The sequence below is a fragment of the Harpia harpyja genome, chromosome 4 (assembly GCF_026419915.1).
Source record: "Harpia harpyja isolate bHarHar1 chromosome 4, bHarHar1 primary haplotype, whole genome shotgun sequence".
In the NCBI taxonomy this organism is placed as follows: Eukaryota; Metazoa; Chordata; class Aves; order Accipitriformes; family Accipitridae; genus Harpia; species Harpia harpyja.
Window position 1 is genome coordinate 41,155,871 of NC_068943.1, and position 19,884 is coordinate 41,175,754.

The following is a 19,884-nucleotide window of genomic DNA, read 5'->3' on the forward strand; positions in this document are numbered from 1 at the left end:
CCCTGCCACCCTCGTCTTCCTTCCCTCCCGCCGCCTCAGGGCCAGGCAGGTTCCCCGGCTTCCCTCAGGCGAGAGGCGCAGCGCGCAGGCGCCACGGGGGAGACGGCCAACGCGCAGGCGCCGCGAACGGCCGCCGCCTTCCGCCTTCCGGTGCGGGCAGCGTGCGGGGGGCTTCCCGCCCCCGCTGGCCGCCGGGGCTCTGTGGGGAGCGGCCCGGGGCCGCCCGTCGCCTCAGCGGGGAGCGGGCGGGCGGGCGGTGGTGGGTCGTTGGCTTCCCGCCTTCGCAGCCGGCGGCGGACCTCCGGCGCCGCGGAGCGGGGGTCTCGGGGTGCCTTCAACCTCGGCGCACCAGGGGAGCGGTGGAGACGACGGTGGCAGGCCCAGAGGCAGCGTAGCGGGTATGAAATGCGCTTTTTTTCCTGCGGTTTCCTATTGCCCGACCCTGTTTTAAGTTCGGTTTGTGTTTTTTGTTTGGTTTTTGTTTTTTTTTTCCCCCTGTTAACTTATTCCGCGAGGTTCATGTGTTTTCCCCTCAGCCTAGAGCTGCGCAAGCTGTTCCCGATTGCGCCGGAGGGGAAGGGGGGCTCTCGGCCCAGTCGTAGCTGCGGATTCAGGCTGAGAGAAATCCTACCTTAGACCTGCGGTTCGGTTTTTAAATCCGCTTTCAGGATTTAGGTGTATTTTTTCATGGTATTTAGCTCTATCGACAACAGCTCCTGCAGGCGGGAAGCAAAGTGAAATGGGTCGCCTGTACGTCCCACTCCGCCTGTACTGGGACGCGGTACACGCTGCCTGGGAAAGCGTTCCCCTGTTGGCGTGACTCGTGTTGCAGTTGAACAATAAATTAACGCTGCAATATCTTACATATCTCATGGCCCGATTCCCTAGCTTGCGTTTAAACTTCATCAAACGTGGCTTCTTGGTCATTCCTTAGCTGGGGATGTATCTGGGTGTGGGATTTTCGGTTGTTGAAGGCTTTGCTGCTGTTCAGGAGTGGCAGAGGGTGAAGAATGGATTCTCTGGATCACATGCTCACGGACCCCCTGGAGCTGGGACCCTGCGGGGAAGGAAATGTCACACGCATCATGGAGGACTGCATGCTGGGTACCACCAGGGTTAGTCTGCCCGAGGACTTTCTGGAGGATGTGAGTAGTGCTCAGATACTGTACCTTTTCAGAGCCTTGGTAAACAGCACGTTTAACTCCCTTTGTGGGGCTTACAGAGCAAACGGAAAAGAGGGGAAATGTTTCTGACTGTCCTGGAAAAGGTGTCAAAAAGAGCTTTGATTAATCTTAGAAAAAATTCTTTTAAAACTGTTCTGTTATGTTCTTTTTCTAGATGACAATGTCTCTTATTTTGAAAACATAAGTGAGAAAGTTTTGTTTGTTACAAGTTTTGAATTTATTTTCTTGTTGCTAGTAGTATCGTTAATTTCCTCACCTTTCCTCTTTACTCTCTATTGTTTTCTGCCTTTGGTGAGACACTGTCTCGTGACTCGTGTTATTTAACCACAGAAAACCTTAAGGGCTAGAAAATTGTCAAGGATGCGGATGCATTTTCTTCACTATTGTTTTTTGCTTTCTTTAGCCTGAGATCTTCTTTGAAGTTGTCAGCTTGTCTACGTGGCAGGAGGTACTGACAGATGCGCAGCAAGACCACCTAAAAAAATTCCTGCCTCACTTTCCTGAAAACAACCGAGAGCATCAGAACAAACTCATCTCTGCCTTGTTCAGTGGTGAAAACTTCCGTTTTGGAAATCCACTGCACATCGCCCAGAAACTCTTCCGGGGTCAGTGAGCATAATAAACTTCTGTGTATTTTCGGGGTTAAGTTCTGAACTAGTAGTTGACGAAAACTGAAGTGTTTTGTACCTCTTTCTTAAAGATGGACACTTTAATCCTGAAGTTGTGAAATACCGGCAGCTCTGTTTTAAGTCCCAGTACAAACGCTACCTGAGTTCTCAGCAGCAGTACTTCTACCGACTGCTCAAGCAGATCCTCGCTTCCCGCAATGTGAGTGTCTTTGGGGCACGGTCATTGCTTTCTTCTGTTCCGTAAGGAATAGGTTGTCTTTACAACAAAGCGTCTCAGTATTTGTGCATTCACAATTCTTGAAGGTCTTTCCTTTAATGCATGCTGTGTTTCTGGTTTTCCAGTGGCCCTTATAATATGAAAACTCTAGAAACGTTGTTATGTTTGCAAATTCCAGGTTTTGAAACTCTCATAGCTCTCACTTGTGTATAGTGTCTTTTTTCCATGCTCACCTTGTCCCCCGCTCCCTGCATTTGCCTCTTTACACCTTACTGTCCTATTAACGAGTCATTCTGCCTTCATCTTCTACCATTTCTGTCATTCTGAAACAAGTAAGGTTGCTAAATATCTAGTTGTATGAATTCCCCAGCTTCACTGGGGACTGGTATAGAATAGCTACAAAACTCTGATTCTGATGCCTGTAAATCCCTGTTGAAGTCCTCCTCTATGGATACTGTTGTCAGCTAATTGCTCCCAACTGAAATGCATTCGTTGTAAATACTTGCTCGCTTATCGTTTCATTACGCTTAGGTGTTGAAACTTACGGGATGTATGGATGAAGATGAAAGTCTGTCTGTATAAAACGCCCCGCAGTGATGAATATGGAAATGTGTAGGCAGTTATTTCCTCTGTAGCCATAAAGGGGTAAAATGTTTTCTCCAAAAGAGGGAGTGTTCCATGTCTGTGTTACGTATTTGGCATGGAAACTGCACAAGTGGATCTCAGACCAATGTTCAGGTTCTTCTCAACAGTCCACGTGAAATGACAGCGAGGTATTATTGTGTGTGCAGATGAAGGTGCAGAGATTTTGCCTTGCTTTTTTCCCCCCTTTAAATGGTGGTCTAAAATGCTGGTTTAAAAATCTTGTATGTGGCAGATAGTGACACTTTGTAAGGGTTACCTTATAAAGAACTGAGGTGCTTACCACACCAACTCCACGTTAAACTTGCTGAAAGTACGTGAGTTCAGCTTATCTGTTCTAGCTTACAACGCCGTAGCCGAGATAGCTAATGTCACACATATCTCATCTTCCAGCACTTGCTGGATTTAGCTAGGAAAGGAGGCCCTGATATGACCCTAAGGAGAAAGCACTTCTCACCGACGTATGACATGGAAGAACGAGACAGACGGACGCATCGGCGCTACTTGAAGATTCTGAGGGAAGTGAAAGAGGAGTGTGGAGATACTACCTTGTCTTCTGATGAAGAAGGTAATGCTCTGGACTGAACTAAAGACTTAAGGCGTGAATGGAGAAAGACAAAGTTTTGATGTGGGGACAGTGTCTTTGATAGAAGAACGAAAACTGGACTTCAGTTTTATCGGCTGTGATCTAATGAACATGGTGTAATAGAGTTACATAGATTGGTGCTAGGTCTTGCAGAAATAAACGTATTTATTTATTTTAGATCTAAGCTCCTGGCCTCCAAGTTCTCCAGCACGTTGTCCAAGTCCACCAGTTCCCCTGAGAGTGATCCCCACATTGTCAACCTTGGACATGAAAACAGCAGGTGAGAACCAAACTAGGGGTCGATATGGATTTGGGGGTGAGAATTACTTTGAGACCCTGCAAGAAATCAGTTTGAAATTCTGTTGTTTGATGGGAAATCTTGTAATGCTTCATTTTTGGAGTCTCCCAAACAGTTAGCTCTTCTCCCAGTTTATTTAATCTTTTTCTCCTTGGTAGGTTAGTATTTTAACACAAGGGTCTACAGTTTGTGTAATACTACCAATTTCTCTTGTTATATTTTGCCTTTAATGGCTGAAGCATTAGCATAGTCCAGTTCAAAATATTTCGGTGTGTATGCCAAGGGAATCCCTCATCAGGTTACTGTAATCAAGTCGGCAAACCCTTCGTGCAGCACGGCTGGTTCTCACTTCTTTTCATTTCCATACTTGCATCAGCAATGAAATCGGATGACCCAAGGAGGAAAGTATTGAAATAAATTCGTTGATTAAAAGAATGGAATTCAGATAAGGAAAATCTAGTTACTGAAATTTGGAGATTGTTGGAAGTGGGAATGGATAGAAAATGGCATTCTAAGAAGTCTGTAAAGTAACAATAACGGAAAACTGTGCAAATAATCTCTGAATGTTTTTTTTGTTGCAGACAAGATAGAACTTGGGGAAAGTGATTTGAAGATGATGTTGAAGAAGCACCACGAGAAACGAAAACGTCAACCTGTAAGATGTCAAGAATTCTGGGGGGTGGAAATACATTTTATCTGTTAGTCTTCTATCTGTTAGCCATAAAGTTCAGGGTACTTCTGGGTGACAAAATGATTGCTGCTTTTTTTGTGTGCAGCCACCTTTGAGCCCTTTATTGTAACCTGTATTTAATTGTCAGCATCTGTAGGCAACTCCTGTTTATGCTTATCTGTTTAGGAGGACTTTGTAATTTTAGTGATGCGTTTTGGAGGGACAAAATTTTGGATTTCGGGGTTAGAAGACTTTTCCCGACTTTTATTGCAGTAAATAACTTTATAAACTGATCCCAGATAAGTTTGGGGCATTTCAGTACTTGGGTTATCTTCTGTACCCTTGTGGCTATCTTAACACTTTGTCCTTCTCCGATTTTAACTTCCATCCCGTTGTCCTATGTAGGACCACCCCGATCTAGTGACGACAGACCTGACTCTGGAGGACATTATGACTCGAGTAAATGCTGGCAGGAAAGGTTCTTTAGCAGGTCAGTGGCTTGGACATGGTACTTGTGCACTGCATGAATACAGGATATCCTGTGTGTGTGAAAAGCTGAGGAGGAAGGTGGTCTCGATAGGTTGTTGTATCCTTTTGCTTTTCACATAGCTGGCTAACCCCTCTGGGGTTGTGAGCTGTTCCATTTCAGTTGCTCACAGACGACTCCAGTTTGCACTGAAGGTGCTTCCAACTAGTTGAGGAAAGTTAGTTTGTATCCCTGCGCTAAGCAGTTACCTTTGCCTCTCTCATTTCGTATACATCGGTTTGGAAATTAGAGGTTTTCTATTAAAACAGAGTGCACTGAAGGGAAAAATAGAGAATCATGGAAATGGCTGGGAGGATGGCATGAACTGGTGGTGAATTGGTGCACACTACCCATGTTTCTGAATATATGTGTAAATATATAGTTAGTTTATGATTCTCAATGAAATATGGTAGGAAATTTTTCTCATTATTCTTCTTCCCTTTAATCATATGTAAAGCCTTATTCGACCTTGCAACCCTTAAGAAAAAGGTGAAGGAAAAGGAAGATAAGAAGAAAAAAAAGCTGAAGATTATTAAATCTGAGGTGGAAGATTTGGCTGACTCTCTTAGCAATGCAGATGGAATCCCACCAATGTCTCAGGATCCTTCCCCCATCCCTCTGTCGTCTGTCAAGGAGGAGTAAGTGCTTCAGAGGGCCCTGAACGCTTTGCACGGATGGAGAGAGGAACAGATGTTGCAGCTCAGGTTTTTGTGGGGTTTTTGCAGGCTTTGGTTTTGTGCAGCTTGGGATGTGTGAAATGTGTGGTGTTCATCTTTGTATATGAAGGTAAATATTTCTTCAGGGAACTTACTCTGCTTGTGTTCTCTTTCATTTGAAGACCTCTTGAAGAGATGAAGCCATGCCTTGGAATAAATGAAATATCTTCCAGCTTCTTTTTCCTTCTGTTGGAGATACTGTTTCTGGAAGGACCTGCTACTCTTTCTGTGGTAAGGAACTGCCCACTTACCTAGGAATCTCTGCAGAAAGCAAAATTAGGGGACAGGGGTTTATAGCTATGTAACAGTGATTTTTCTCCACACTTGTCCTGCTGTAAATTATATTGAGATGTAGATTGCATATTAAAAAATGAAACCCTTTGGGAGTGCATGCCACACTCAGTTTTTAACACGTTTCATAAATTCAATCAGTTGAATCTGTAAGTCTTTCCATACCTGTGCTTTAGATGATGGTTCGATATATTCTATGTATTAAGGCCAGAGATGGTGGGGAAGTTTTTTCCCCTTTTTGGTATCTGTTCTCTGAAATACCATCTGATGGTTACTTGAAGAAGTCAGGGAATTCTTTTTATGTATATAAAACCTTTTTTTCCTCTGGATATGTTTAGCTGGTTTGTTTTCTTCTTTATTAAAATGGTCATAGTTTAAAGCGCAAGATCTTTAATAGAATGGGTTTTTTTTCCTCTTCAGCTTGAAGATAAAGTTCTAGATTGGCAATCTTCTCCTGCCAGTGCACTAAATAACTGGTTCTCCTTTGCCCCTAACTGGTCTGAACTGGTTTTACCCGCCTTGCAGTATTTGACAGGTGACAGCAGAGGTAAGAGTGGCTGTTAAAAATCCTAATGATGCTGGTACCTCAGTTCTAATGAGTGCTGGTTTGTATTACAGCTCAAATCGAATTTTAATTCATCACGACAGTAAATCGTTGTATTGTTGACAGCGTTTCTACTATAGGCCTACGTTTCTTGATTGTGGTAGACTTGTTTTGCATGTGGATAGTAGATAAGACCCAGCTTGATTCCCGAGTATGTGAAAATGTGTGTGAGATTGCCTCTAGACAGGCAGTTTCTTCTGTTTGGATCATGTGCTTCAGGCAGGATATTCGAAGCCAGAAGAAATTAGTCTCTCCCTGGTGCGAAGACATTGTGATCGTCTTCGGAGATAATAACAAATAAACTAGATGATGCCCTGAGCATTCCACTGGAAACATGAAGTTGGCCTAGCTTTGACCTGGGGCTTAGACCAGCTAAGCTTCAGACGTTCCTTTCAAACTAGATTATTCTGTGGTTCTCATTTACTTAGTGGGGAGTTTTAAAGGGAGAGACAGTGTAGATTGTAGTGGCCTTTGCAACATGGATACTTAATGTTCTTCCTAATGCTGGTGAATACTGTAAATCCCATGTTCGCTTCCCAGGAGCCCAGGAATAGTCACTGTACAGTAACAGTTCCTGGTGCCTCACAGCATGAACAGGATCTCACCTGACAGCCTGTAGATGGAAAACTTGTTATCCTGTTCTGTTCTGTTCTGTTCTTGTGCTTGCACTGTTTCTCTGAGATGCTTACCTTCCCTTTGAGCAAGTATAAATTTAGAGATGCACTTACATAATCACTTGAAATGCTTTATCTGTCATTATGAGTCTAACTCAACAGCTTGCATTACAACAGTAGGATTTTGGGTGTTGGACGATTGTATGATGTCTCTGACGTGCACATTTTTCATTGTAGATGTTCCTTGCAGCTTCTCACCTTTTGTTGAATTCAAGGAAAAAACTCAGCAGTGGAAATTGCTTGGTGAGTTTCTTGTGCTCTTCTGTGATTTCTGCTATAGTACAGGTTGGTTGCTTTCTCCAGGACTTTACTTTCCAGCTTGCTGCAGCCCAGAGAGAAAGACAAGCGGAGCTGTTAATTCATTTGTTAGGCCTTTTCTTTTAGCTGAGTGAAGATGTGTTTTACATTCTAGGTTTTCACAAGACATTAGTATCAGCAGCAGACAGAGAATAAGTGAAGCAAAAGGACTGGGCTTTATTGCTTTATGTTGCTGACCTAACCGTGTTTATGTCTCCCTTCAAATCTGTCTGGACACTTTTCATAGTTTCCCTTCTGTACAGCGTACCTGCAGACTGATCATTAATTATGACAATTATAAATGAATTAAGCTGCTCTGTGGAGCAAACTGATACTATTCTCATTTTCAAAAGTGGGAACCAAAGAGTAAATTGATAATCAATGTGCCCAGGCTCATACTGACTGAATTACAGATGTCTTGTGTTTATGTTCTTTCATTTAGATACTAGGCAGAATTTTCCGTTCTTAACTATAGTGATTCTAGTGATCATATTTGCAGGCTTAAACTGGCAGAGATTTAGGGTCAGGAGGCTATTCCTCTGTTCCCTTTCACAGTCTTTGGTGGAGGTTATGTAGGCATGTGTTTCTGCTCATGGATTCAGTGACTGGGATTACTTTGGAGAGTGGGAGCCATCTTCAAGTATCAGGTGGCTGTGTCTCAAACAGTACCTTGCCTGCTGTGCCAGGAGTTGAAGCACCATCCTTTGTACCAACACAGGAGAATAACTAGGTTTCAGCATTTTTCTAAGCCTGGATGTGTTCAAGTATTGAAATTGGAGCATCTGTGAAGTGTGGAAGATGCCTTGTGACTGGTGATGCATAGAGGGGGGAAGGGAGCAGGAGATGACTGGGAAGTACAAGCAGCCGGCTTCATAACAAATAAAGGACTTATCTTTCTTATTTTTCCTGATTTTTTGGACTAGGTTCTTGCCAAGATCACGAGAAGGAATTGGCAGCACTGTTTCAGCTCTGGTTGGAGACCAAAGACCAGACTTTTTTCAAAGTGAGTCAGAAAAAAATCACCTTCTAGCAGCCCAAAACCTGACTGAGTTATATGCAGCACTGATGTTTCTCTGTTTTTCGATAGGAAAATGAGGACAGCTCAGATGCCACAACACCAATTCCCAGAGTGTAAGTATATAATACTGCTTGAAAGCTTTTGCAGTGTGTGCTAAAGCTATGAAGTTTGGTCCTTGCGCCCCTGGATCTGAATGGCTGGTTGCTTAAAATAAAAAGATGTTACATTATGGGGCAAGAGGGAACTTGATAGTCTGATTTTATAAACACAGTAACTAGACTTCACAAAGTCAACTGATTTTCTTCAAGTTCGTGTATATTATCAGAGTAAACCTGTAATCTATCTTATGTCCTGATAATGAGATTATTTACAGTCCTTGCTTACCTTCAGGTAGTGCATAGAGCATATTTTAAGATCCCTGCAGGACTTACTTACATTGTCATAAATGCTTTCAGAATTTGTTCAGAAGAATTTGCAGAAAGGGTGAGATGACTAATCCTTTGGGATGTTCTTTGGGATTGTTGCGGGCTTGTTGTTGTTCAGAACTGATGGTGACCTTTGTTTCAGAAGGACTGACTATGTAGTCCGACCTAGCACTGGAGAGGAGAAACGCGTGTTTCAGGAGCAGGTAAGAAGAGAATCATCTTAATTTTAAACGCACACGTTGAAATAGTTGGCCACTAAAACAAGAGAATTTGTATGGGATGGCAGTTTTATACTCTACACAAGCTTTGCTAATGTAAAGAATTAGTACGTTTCTTCTGCCTTGAGGCAGGTATCTTGGCCTTGCATAAAACTTGCTAACAATATAGCCTAGCTGCTTACGTCAAAAGCACCTGTATTTCCAATGGGTATTGGGCAAAATTAATTGAAATTGATAGTGCCGACCTTTCTGCCTCCTCTGCCATCCCCCAGCATATGAGGATGACTTGTCTCTATATTTTTTGGGCATGTATGAGTACAAGCAGAAGACAAGTGGCAATAAGTGCACCCATACACTTTGTTATCTTGTCTGTAGTAGATGCGAGTGTGTATTATAGGGTAAACACACGATAACGATTCTTCTCCCTGGGTACATGTGCTGTGTGCGTGGTAGAATATCCAGGTTAAATTTTGGAAATCTCTCTTTTGCTAGATTAGAGGAGGAAGAAAGGGCTTGTTGTTGCTGGGGGAAGGGATGTTTGCTGGGCAGAAGTTATATTTCTGGCACCTCTCTAGTCTGTGCAGCTGCTTAACAATTAACCTAATGTATGGCACCTGCACACTTTGGTTAGGTGGTGGTTTATATTCTGCTTGAAGTAGTTCGTGCTTGTCTTGATCCAAAATAAGTTTGTACAGCAGTATTTGAGGCTCTAATTTAAAAAAAAACTTCCTCTGGAGAATGATAATAACTTATATTATGAGGTAAATGTAGCACAAGCTTTAAGACTTTGCACTATATGTTTCCTGCTAAATTCAGTCCTCTTTGTTTCCAAATACAGGAACGTTACCGTTACAGCCAGCCCCACAAAGCTTTCACCTTCCGTATGCATGGCTTTGAGTCAGTTGTTGGCCCTGTGAAGGGGGTGTTTGACAAGGAAACCTCATTAAACAAAGCCCGAGAGCATTCTCTCCTGCGCTCAGACAGACCAGCATATGTCACCATCTTGTCCCTCGGTAAGGTGATGGCCAAAAAAATTTTTTTAAGAAAGAAAAAGGTTCCCCTGACCCCCCAAACAGTGACTTTAGCAATCTACATTATAAAGGAAAGAGGTGGGCAGACTGGGATGACATAAGCGAAGAAGAAATAAATTATATGGAATAGAAGTGATGAAATGCTGGGAGCAGGAGTAACTAGAAAAGAAGGCATCAGTGTGTTGCTGTTGATCTGAGAGAAAATGGGAAATAGGGAGGAAAGTCCATGGGGCTGGCTGAAGCTAAGGCTCAGATAACTGGAAAACAAAGAGTGGTGGTTTCAGTACACTGCGGTGAAGTTGGGGCATTGCAAAGTCATTCTGGGGTTCAGTGCTGTTCCCCAATGTCATCACTCCTAGCACAAAGCCAGCACCGTTGAGGTACTTTAAAATGGTCCTTTATAATCTCTGCTCATATCTTTGAGGGATCATGGGGACTAGATTTTAGTGAGCAAGTAGGCGCTGTGAGAACGGGGCTGAGCGCGCAATACCAAAATGTATCTGCTGAAGTACTTGAATGCAGCTACCTAGTTACGGCTGGAAGTTTAAGCTCTGATTTTTTATTTCAGTTCGTGATGCTGCTGCTCGCCTTCCTAATGGAGAAGGAACTCGTGCTGAAATCTGTGAGCTGCTTAAAGATTCCCAGTTCCTAGCTCCCGATGTCACAAGTGCTCAAGTAAGTTGGATGTCATGTCTGGCCTCAAACAGATTCTCCTAAAAATACACCGAGCAGACTTGGGCAGTATTCGGTGACTAAGGCCCAATAATTTTTATGCTGCTTTGATTAGCAAAAGGGAGCTATGTACTGCTCTGGTGAGCTGCTGCAAATCTGCACTGAACTCGGATGATGAAAAAAAGAGCTAGAAAAGCCACAGAAGTAACACTGTGTCATATAGCTGCTCACATTTTAGATTCAAACCCAGTCAATTTTCAGAGCTTTCAGCTTTGGTGGAAGCCCCATTTAATCCAAGGTGGCAAACAGCATTCTGTGCTGCAACATCTGCTCTCAGTCAGTTCTTACTCAAATGAAGATTGCTAGCAGCTTACTCGGGTTTTATGCCAAATAGGATTATTTTTCTATTCATGACCTTTGGCTAGCCGAACCAGGGACATCTAGTAATTCCGTGAATTCTGAACTTTCAGGTTAATACTGTTGTTAGCGGTGCTTTGGATCGATTACATTATGAGAAAGATCCCTGTGTGAAATACGATATTGGACGCAAGTTGTGGATCTACCTGCACCGGGACAGGAGTGAGGAAGAGTTTGGTAAGCCTGGCTTGGTGATATCTTAAGAATTGAAAATGTTTATAGATCTCTTGAGCTTCTTCAGTCCAGCTGGATAATGAACGTTAATTTGTCAGTCTAGCTTTTTCCTCTACTCAGTTTGCTAACGTTAGCCCATTAGCACTTAAATCCAGTCTTGCAGAGCAGTGTGTCAGTTTGAAGTATTTGTTTGAAAAATAGTATCCTGTGTACAAGAACTGCAGATGTACATGTACGTTCACAACTTCTTATGTGTCTTTGTTTCAGCCTTTTTGGCTAATTTTACTTGGTATTTTTCTTAGTGTTATTACGTGACTATGTGCATTTGATTTCTTGTCTGAAGATGAACTTACAGTTCTTGATTGGCCTCTTTCTTAACTCGTGTTTGCTCGTGTTCAGGAACTCTAACCATTAATGTGTATTTGCAGAACGGATTCACCAGGCTCAAGCTGCTGCAGCAAAGGCCAAGAAAGCCCTTCAGCAGAAGCCAAAACCTCCAGCTAAAATGGTAAATTTCTTTGCACAGGTTTGCACAGATGCTTTTGGGATTGGGAAGGAGGTACAGGCTTAATTCAATCCATAGATTCTGCATCCATAGTGGCTGATGAAAATTATCACATATTTAAGTTATCAATTCATTATGTATATGATGAATGTCAGTGTTGGTTTAGCACCAGCGCACAAAATGAAGAGGAAAAGAGGGAACTTTTGCTCCTCCCAGCTTCCACTGTTATCCTTGTTGATCTTGGCAGAAAGGTCAATGGAATTCATTTGTGCTCCTTATCTTAGGGATGGTCTTTCAGATCTAGTTTTGAGGTTAATCTGTAGCAGAGTGTGTAGAACACGCCTGCTGCTCTCCCCCTTGCTGTGCTGAAGCTGTCGGGGTTTGGTGTCATCATTGTTGTTGATGTTACTGATATCAAACATCTCCAAAGTAGTTGCTGTTGGCAAATTAACCAAGGTGGAAATCTGCATGTTACGAATGTTTGTCACAGCTGAGATGCACTTTTACCTGAGAGCAGGAGCAGCCAAACACACCAGCCTGCTTGTGGCTGCAGTTGAGGAAGGCAGTCAGTCACCTGGGATTTCAGGATTTAGCACCAGGGCATCATTCATAACCATACAGAACTCAACTTAAAGTGCTCAGCCCACTCTCTAGCATGCAGCAATCAAACCCAGTTTTTGTGAAGACCTTCATGCTTGACGTGGTTTCTTTGCAGAAGTCTAGTAGCAAGGAGACTTCTGTGAAAGCACTCCCCAGCAGCACATCAGAGCCCAGTCAGCTGAGCCTTAGTGACTCCAGCATGCCACCAACTCCTGTGACTCCCGTGACACCAACTGCACCAGCATTACCAGCAACACCTATTTCACCCCCACCAGTGTCTGCGGTTAGCAAGAGTGTATCTAGTGCTGGATCGGAGCCAGCAAAACCCAGCCAAAGGTACTTCTTCTGTCTCATACATCACTTCTGAATGTTACTGGTACTTTCTCAGTCACTTCCTACATCTTTGCTGACCTACTGGCTTTTATCTTTTCCGTAGCGTTCTTCTGGTATCATCCCCTACCATGCCACAGCTCGGGACGTTGCTTTCCACAGCCCAGAGTTCACAGACACAGCCAGGGCCGCAGCCACCTCCCACCCGGGTGGTAAGTCATACCACCTCCTCAGGACTGCCGCAGGTCCGGGTGGTCACTGCCCAGTCCAGCCTGCCAGCTGTGTCTCAGCAAGCCCCAGTGGTAAGCCAGCAGCAGCAACCTACGTCAGTGCCTCAGATCCGCATTCCAGCTACAGCCACGCAAACCAAAGTGCTCCCTCAGGTGAGTTTGGCTGCATGGAAATGGTGGAGTAGCTCTGACTTCTAATCTGACTTCTTTTAGTATTTTGGTATGGTGCACAGGGATTGCTTGCTCACTTGGAACATGCAGTAACTGCAGGGCAGGAGCATAGAAACAGTTGTGCATAAATAACACTGTTCGGTGCTCCTTTTTTCCTCCCTATTGCCTGTTTATGTGGCACTATTAAATTGTGCACTACAGTAAAAAGTCCACAGATCTTGCAAGCTAAGGCACGAGACAAAAGAGTAATTGTTAGTAATTGTGTTAGTCTGCTCATAGGCTGCCTCCGTGTCTTTCTGTAGACTGTGATGACTCTGCCAGTAAAAGCTCAAACCAGCCCAGTGCAGGTGCAAAGACCAGGAAGCTCCATGACAGGACAGACGGGCATCACTGTGACAGGACTGTCTGCAGCTCCCAGTCCGGCTGTAAAGCCAGTAACCAGCTCTCCAGGCAGTTCTGCTACAAGCACGTCCTCCACCACTGTCATCCAGAATGTAGCTGGCCAGAATATCATCAAGCAGGTGAGAGAGAGAGAGGGAGAGACAAGGAATTGGGCTCCACAACCCAGTTGTTTCCTGTTTGTTGTGACAGATGTGATACACAGATGTGAAAAGGTAGTGAAAACTGTAGTGAGACGTAATGCTGTATGAGTTAGTGACCATACAGATTCATGCAGTTGCTGGTTTGGTGTATTTGAGCCCTGTTTTCACGTACAGGTAAAAGATATGTTAGTCCAACATTGATGATCTCCAGGTGTTGATCTCATTTACATTCATCTTGTTTGAAAAAGCAGCTCCACAGTATTTCATATTTTATATGGTTTTGGGAATGCCATCTGATACGCAACCAGAACTCTTTTCAGCAGCATACTGAGTGCTGGCATCATGCCACTTCAATTCTGATGGGAGCAAACATCCTGTTGGGAAGTTTTACTTTGACTGTGCCTTGGACATGTCCTGGTTTGATGCAGCCGTTTCTCTGATCTCTTCCAGGTGGCTATTACAGGCCAACTTGGCATGAAGACCCAGCCTGGAAGTGGCATCCCACTCACCGCGACCAATTTTCGGATCCAAGGAAAGGATGTGTTGCGCCTACCCCCGTCCTCTATTACCACAGACGCGAAGGGACAGACTGTGCTGCGTATCACCCCGGACATGATGGCCACCCTGGCCAAATCTCAAGTCACTACTGTTAAACTAACTCAGGACCTCTTCACAGCAGCTGCGGGAAGCAGCGCTAGTGGGAAGGGCATCTCTGCAACTTTGCACGTGACATCCAATCCTGTCCAGACTGCTGATTCTCCAGCCAAGACTAGCACGGCCACTTCTGCTTCTTCCAGCCCAGCTGGAAGCACAGTGGTTAAAGTGACTCCTGACTTAAAGACTGCAGAGCCAACAAGCTCCGCTTTCCGACTGATGCCTGCTCTGGGCATGACTGTGGCAGATCAGAAGAGCAAAGCCATAACTACGGTGGCATCCACTGAGGCCAAGCCAGCTGCTACTATAAGAATCGTGCAGGGGCTGGGGGTGATGCCGCCCAAAGCTGGGCAGACTATTACGGTAGCTACTCATGCTAAGCAAGTGCCCTCTTCCTCAGCAGTGAGCGTGCCCGGCACAGTCCATACCTCAGCTGTCTCTTTACCAACCATGAGTGCCACGGTGTCGAAAGCGGTCGCTGTGGCCTCGGGAGCTGCTGGGACTCCCATAACTATAGGCACAGGAGCCACTGCTGTGCGGCAGGTACCCGTCAGCACCACAGTAGTATCTACATCCCAGGCAGTAAGTAATGCTAACCTTTTTCTGGAGGTGGGTGAGAAAGGGGAATGCTGAAATATACTGATGGTTTATGTCTGAAAACTTCTCTTTACATCCACAAGGGCTCAAATTAAGTACTGTAGAATGTGGGTCTGCAACTAATTTCATTGTGTTGGAATTGCAGCTAAATGCTGAATGACCAGAAAACAGTCAGATACGTCTTCCCTTACCTCCTCTTGCAAGTGAATGAAATAAACTTTGCTTATCTAAAGTCCTACCTCGTGCAGCAAAGCGTCTTGCCCCACACCTCTGAAATAATTTCCCTTGGAATGGTGTCAGAACTAGAAGTGCTTGTTACTTGTATTAACTTTTTTACCGATTTCCCTGTTTAATGCAGTTTTAATGCCCAAAGCTGAAGGCACCATAAGCTGTATCGTGAAAGTTGCATAAGCTAATTGACATTACGATAGTTTCCTAAGGATAAAAATCATGGACGGATACAATGATCCTTCCCAGAGAAATACTGTGGTGCAAAGATGATGCGGGTTTTCGGGGCTCAGGCAGCTGTGAAGTGAATAAGTTGGAGGTGAATTTTAATGAGCCTGAAATGGAGCACAGATTTCATCAGCAAAGCTGCTGTTGGTTTCTACTCCTAGGACTCCTAAAAAGCAAGCTGAGTGTTAATTGTGTGTTGTCAAGCAGTTTCTCTGCTGAACTCCCCGCGGCTCCTCATGTGTTCTTCAACTTCTCTAGGGTAAACTACCAGCACGAATAACAGTGCCTCTGTCAGTGATCAGCCAGCCAGTGAAAGGCAAGAGTGTGGTGACTGCCCCCATCATCAAGGGCAGCCTCGGGGCCAAGTGAGTACTTTGCATCTGGTAGTTTTGCTCGAGAAATAGGCTGAGGAAGGTCTGTGTTCAATAGGTTGCTGGGGAGTTAGCAAGCAGAGGGTGGAATAGACCTGCAGTCTGTTAGTAGGTCCTTTAGCTGCAAGAAACTGAATTAATATGGTGTCTGGCAATGAGAATATAGTCTTTCTTTAGGTGCCCTGAGATGTAGGTTCTAGCAAATACACTGAAGAAAAAACGTTCTTTGCCTTGAAACCAGCTATCAGATTAGTTCTGTGTGTTTGAGCAAGAATGAACCTGGTGACGTACCTAAAAATGTATGTAATCTGAAGCCATTTCTCCATTAAAGAAACTAGGGAAGTGTTAACTGCCTCAGTGAAAATTCCTCTGGCATTGAGATATTGAAGTCTTTTCGTTTATTCTTCCATGAATTCTGGTAGTGTCTTCCTTAGTTAATATTTCAAGGCAGAACACTGTGTGCTCGGCTATTTTCTGCATTCCATGAGAAGTGTTCAGGTCTGATCAGACTAACCCAGTGATGTGCATGGCCCAGAATTAGAGGGTTTAATTCGTGTGATAAAGTAATTCTCTATCATAGTGATAAATGTTGACATAAACTTGTAACTTGTATATTTGCCAGTTTTGTGGGGAAAAAAAACCCGTTACTTAAAATCATTAGTAAATTAGGTAAGTAACTTTAATCTCCTAGCAACTGAAGAACAACTTGTGAGTCTGAAAGACGTAGCCTGCTGTGCTGTTTACTAACCTTTCAACAATTCTCTTTCCTTAGCATCAGTGGATTAGGTAGAAATATCATCCTGACTACGATGCCAGCAGGGACAAAACTGATTGCTGGGAACAAGCCAGTGAGTTTTCTGACGGCACAGCAGCTGCAGCAGCTGCAGCAGCAAGGCCAGGCCACGCAGGTAATGGCACCTAGAATGATAATATTATTTGCTTTTTTATGACTTGACATCTCCATGAGGACTTTACACTTGATACATGGGGTTCCATAAAAAGTACAGGTACACAGCTGCTTGGCTGTAGTGTCTGCATTAAGCACATGCAGTGCATCATCTCCTTTACCTTCCATCCAGATACGGTTTTTAGATGTTTTTGAAGCACCAACAGTATAATGAATGTAAACCCCAAAATCCTGTCAGGAAATGTTCCCAACTGCTTGAAGTATTGTTTCTATACACTTGGCTTTTTTTGGAGTGTTTTGTACTATGGCTTCTGCAGATCACCTTTTCTTGAAGAAGTCACATGGCTTGTTTGCATATCCATCTTTCTGTCTGGAAACTCAGTGTTCTGTAATTCCAGAGAATTAATCTGCATTGGGAGCTGCTAGTAACAAGTCTGTAGACGTGAAGTATCCAATGGATCCAAGTCCTTCTTCTGAAACCTTGTAAAAGCAGCTGACGTGTAGGTTTTTATTCAAAGTAGTTTTTAGGTATCCCACATGAACAGTGGGTGGAGTGATCTTCTTGTGACAGATTCTGTTCTTGATGTGTTTTGGTGCTTGGTCTCGTTCATATAACTGAATTTTTGTTGGTGGCAGAAACAGATAATTTACCAGCGCTTCAGAGTGCAATGCAAGTGCAATGTGTCACCAGGTTGTTCTTGACATGAGTTATTTTTCTTTACATTTCAAACAGGTGCGAATTCAAACAGTGCCAGCCTCCCATCTCCAGCAAGGAACAGTGTCTGGCTCTACTAAGGCAGTTTCCACTGTGGTTGTGACAACAGCTCCATCTCCAAAACAGACTCAAGATCAGCTATGAACACTGGTTTGCAAATGGATCGCTTTCCAGGAACTTCCCTGAGTCCGTGGTCATCCTCCATCCAACCACCCAAGACTACCTAACCACAGTCATGGCTAGGGACTGGACTCGATTCTGTCACGTTGCTTGTCTGGAGTCAGCATTGTGATGTCTGGGTAGAAATTCCACAGCAAAAGATGCTGTACCTACAAAACAAAATGTTTCAGTCCAGATGTGTAAAGCCAAGTTCTGTGGCATTGATCATTTAAGAAAGGTCTTCCTTTTCTTTGTTCTCTTCCCATCCGAAGGGCTTTTTAATATCATTTCTGTGCATTTTGGGTTGCAGACAAAGCAGTTGATCTTGGGTCTTCCTTAACCAGGGAAACCTGCTCGGAAGGGGTAGTTCATGCAAAGTCATGAAGAAGATGCCTCCTTTTGCTGGAGTCTAGCTGTCACTACTTTCGTATAGGTGACTTAGGACGGTGGCTCAGACACCAGAGTTTGTTTGTAACATAGCCTCGAAGTAGATCCCTAACACATTCAGTGTACTATTTATAGACTTTTTAAATACCTCTCCCCTATCTCTGAGCTCAAACTTCTTTTGAACAGATACCATTTCCATGTCAAATTTCTGTCAAAGGCAGGATGAGAGTCAAGACGGTTTTTGCTGTAAAAAAGCTAGTAACCACAGGGAAGAGTGAGAAGTGGAGGAGATGCAGGAAGTTGTCGTGTGAACAAGCCAGTCAGCAAATGGGAATATACTGAAAAGCAGAAAGAAAGTGTTCACCAGAAGGATCCTCTAGTTTTCCTCAACAAAAAACCTTTTTATCATTCAAAAAAGACTATAGCTTGTTTTAAAGGTTTGGAATATGTTTTCAAATATACCCAAACTGTAGTCTCTTGGACTCAGAAGAAATATTTTAACCCATGATCCCAGCCTTTAGTTTTGTTTTTACCTTTGCAATTTTATCTGTCTATGTAAATTGGTTTGAATTTTGCACATACCGGAGGTGGATTTGTGGCTGTTCTGACATGACCTTGAAGCTTTCTCGGAATGAGATCAGAAGACGTGTTGGACCAGGAGAAGAATAAAAGTGCAGAAAGCCTTACAAATCTCTCTGCCCTCTCCTTTCAGTTTTGTACAGCTTGTTGTTTTGTGTACAATGATTGTCTAGTTTGCCAAGGGCTAATAGATTGTCCATCTTCTTTGTAAGATGGTTCTTTTTAACCTGGTTTCTCTTGTAGTCTTTTTTTTTTTTTTAAATACATGGTTTGCTCCGAGTTATACATTATCAGATATAGTCTATTTAAAGAACCAAGTCTTACAGTTCAGCGCTCTCCAGTGCTGGCTGAACTGCAGGGCTGGAGCTCTGTGTGTTGCTGTTCAGAACCACTGCACCTGAGTGGAGCAGGCAGTTTTGCTGGGCTTCAGGCTGGGTGCGTCGGTCTTTCTATACAATCGCTAACCTACTTCAGGGTGGGTTGGAGGAAATCGGGTATTTCAGTAAAAAAAGAAGGGGCTGACTGCAGGGCACATCAGTACACCATTTTAAATTGAATTGTGGTTTATATGCCTTGGGAACAGAATTTGGAGTGATAAAGCTTTTCTGAGCACCTGTCTTTGTCAATTTTAGTTAAATGTACAAAAAAGGTACAATCGACTAAGGAGACAGCAGAAAGGCTGTGGTTTGGAGGGAGGCGAAGACATTCCTTTTAGTTGTAAAGTTAAGAAATGAAGGAAATGACAACTTCCTGGTGTTGCTTATGTGAAAAAGCCTCTAAATCCAAAACATAATCAGGATAATCCTGCTGTGTTAGTTCTGTTCATAATTAATAAAGTTCTTCAGTGTCAAAACCTACAATCAAGTGCTGAAAGATGGTTACAGCGTGAAGCCCCTTGCACTTCTGTGAATCCTCTTGCAAGTAACTCGGTGAATTTGTCACTGGACACAGGAGGCTTTGGCAGTATTAAGTTTAACAGAACGAGAAACCTGCATCTAATCCCATGAGTTGAGTGCGTCTCAGATTGTTGCTGCTGCTTTTAAGAGTCTTGCTGTTCAGGTCATCACCATCCTGTCTTTGCTAAACTGGTTGCTAACATGTGAGCAACCTTTGCATTCGTTGCTGCTTCACTTAAGGCCTGTTCTCTTTGCTTTTGAAGTCTGTGAATCTTTGGGGAAAGAGCATCAGTCGCTACCTGGGCTTCTTATTTTGATAAGAAGGGACCACATGCTGGATTAGATAGTATATGTTTACTCCCAATTTTAAAGAGCAAAGTACAGCCTGTTCTATGGTTCAGCTGCCACCCCTGTGATACATTGCTTCCACTCTGGTTGAAAAATAACCCTTAAGCTACCGCAAGTAAAGAGCCTTTGTTTTTAATAAGTAACATTT

At 43.6% G+C, this 19,884-nt stretch overlaps 1 protein-coding gene across 3 annotated transcripts; it reads left to right on the top strand.

Annotated features, from left to right (window-relative positions):
• Window positions 1–264: 264 nt before the first annotated feature.
• NFRKB (nuclear factor related to kappaB binding protein) lies at window positions 265–19,352 on the top strand. Of its 3 annotated transcripts, none has more exons than XM_052786372.1 (26): window positions 265–398; window positions 992–1,145; window positions 1,588–1,789; window positions 1,885–2,012; window positions 3,066–3,240; window positions 3,437–3,538; window positions 4,138–4,211; window positions 4,632–4,716; window positions 5,210–5,390; window positions 5,591–5,699; window positions 6,180–6,306; window positions 7,215–7,280; window positions 8,258–8,337; window positions 8,422–8,465; window positions 8,920–8,980; window positions 9,834–10,008; window positions 10,595–10,701; window positions 11,169–11,292; window positions 11,718–11,797; window positions 12,510–12,730; window positions 12,831–13,107; window positions 13,428–13,646; window positions 14,118–14,903; window positions 15,633–15,739; window positions 16,518–16,653; window positions 17,386–19,352. In XM_052786372.1, exons 2-26 carry the CDS (start codon window positions 1,011–1,013, stop codon window positions 17,509–17,511), a joined length of 3,927 nt encoding a protein of 1,308 aa, XP_052642332.1. In that variant the 5' UTR covers window positions 265–398; window positions 992–1,010; the 3' UTR covers window positions 17,512–19,352. The 3 variants fall into 3 exon arrangements, with proteins under 3 accessions (XP_052642332.1, XP_052642333.1, XP_052642331.1); XM_052786373.1 differs by having other exon boundaries at window positions 8,923–8,980; XM_052786371.1 differs by lacking the exon at window positions 265–398 and having other exon boundaries at window positions 537–1,145.
• Window positions 19,353–19,884: the final 532 nt, after the last annotated feature.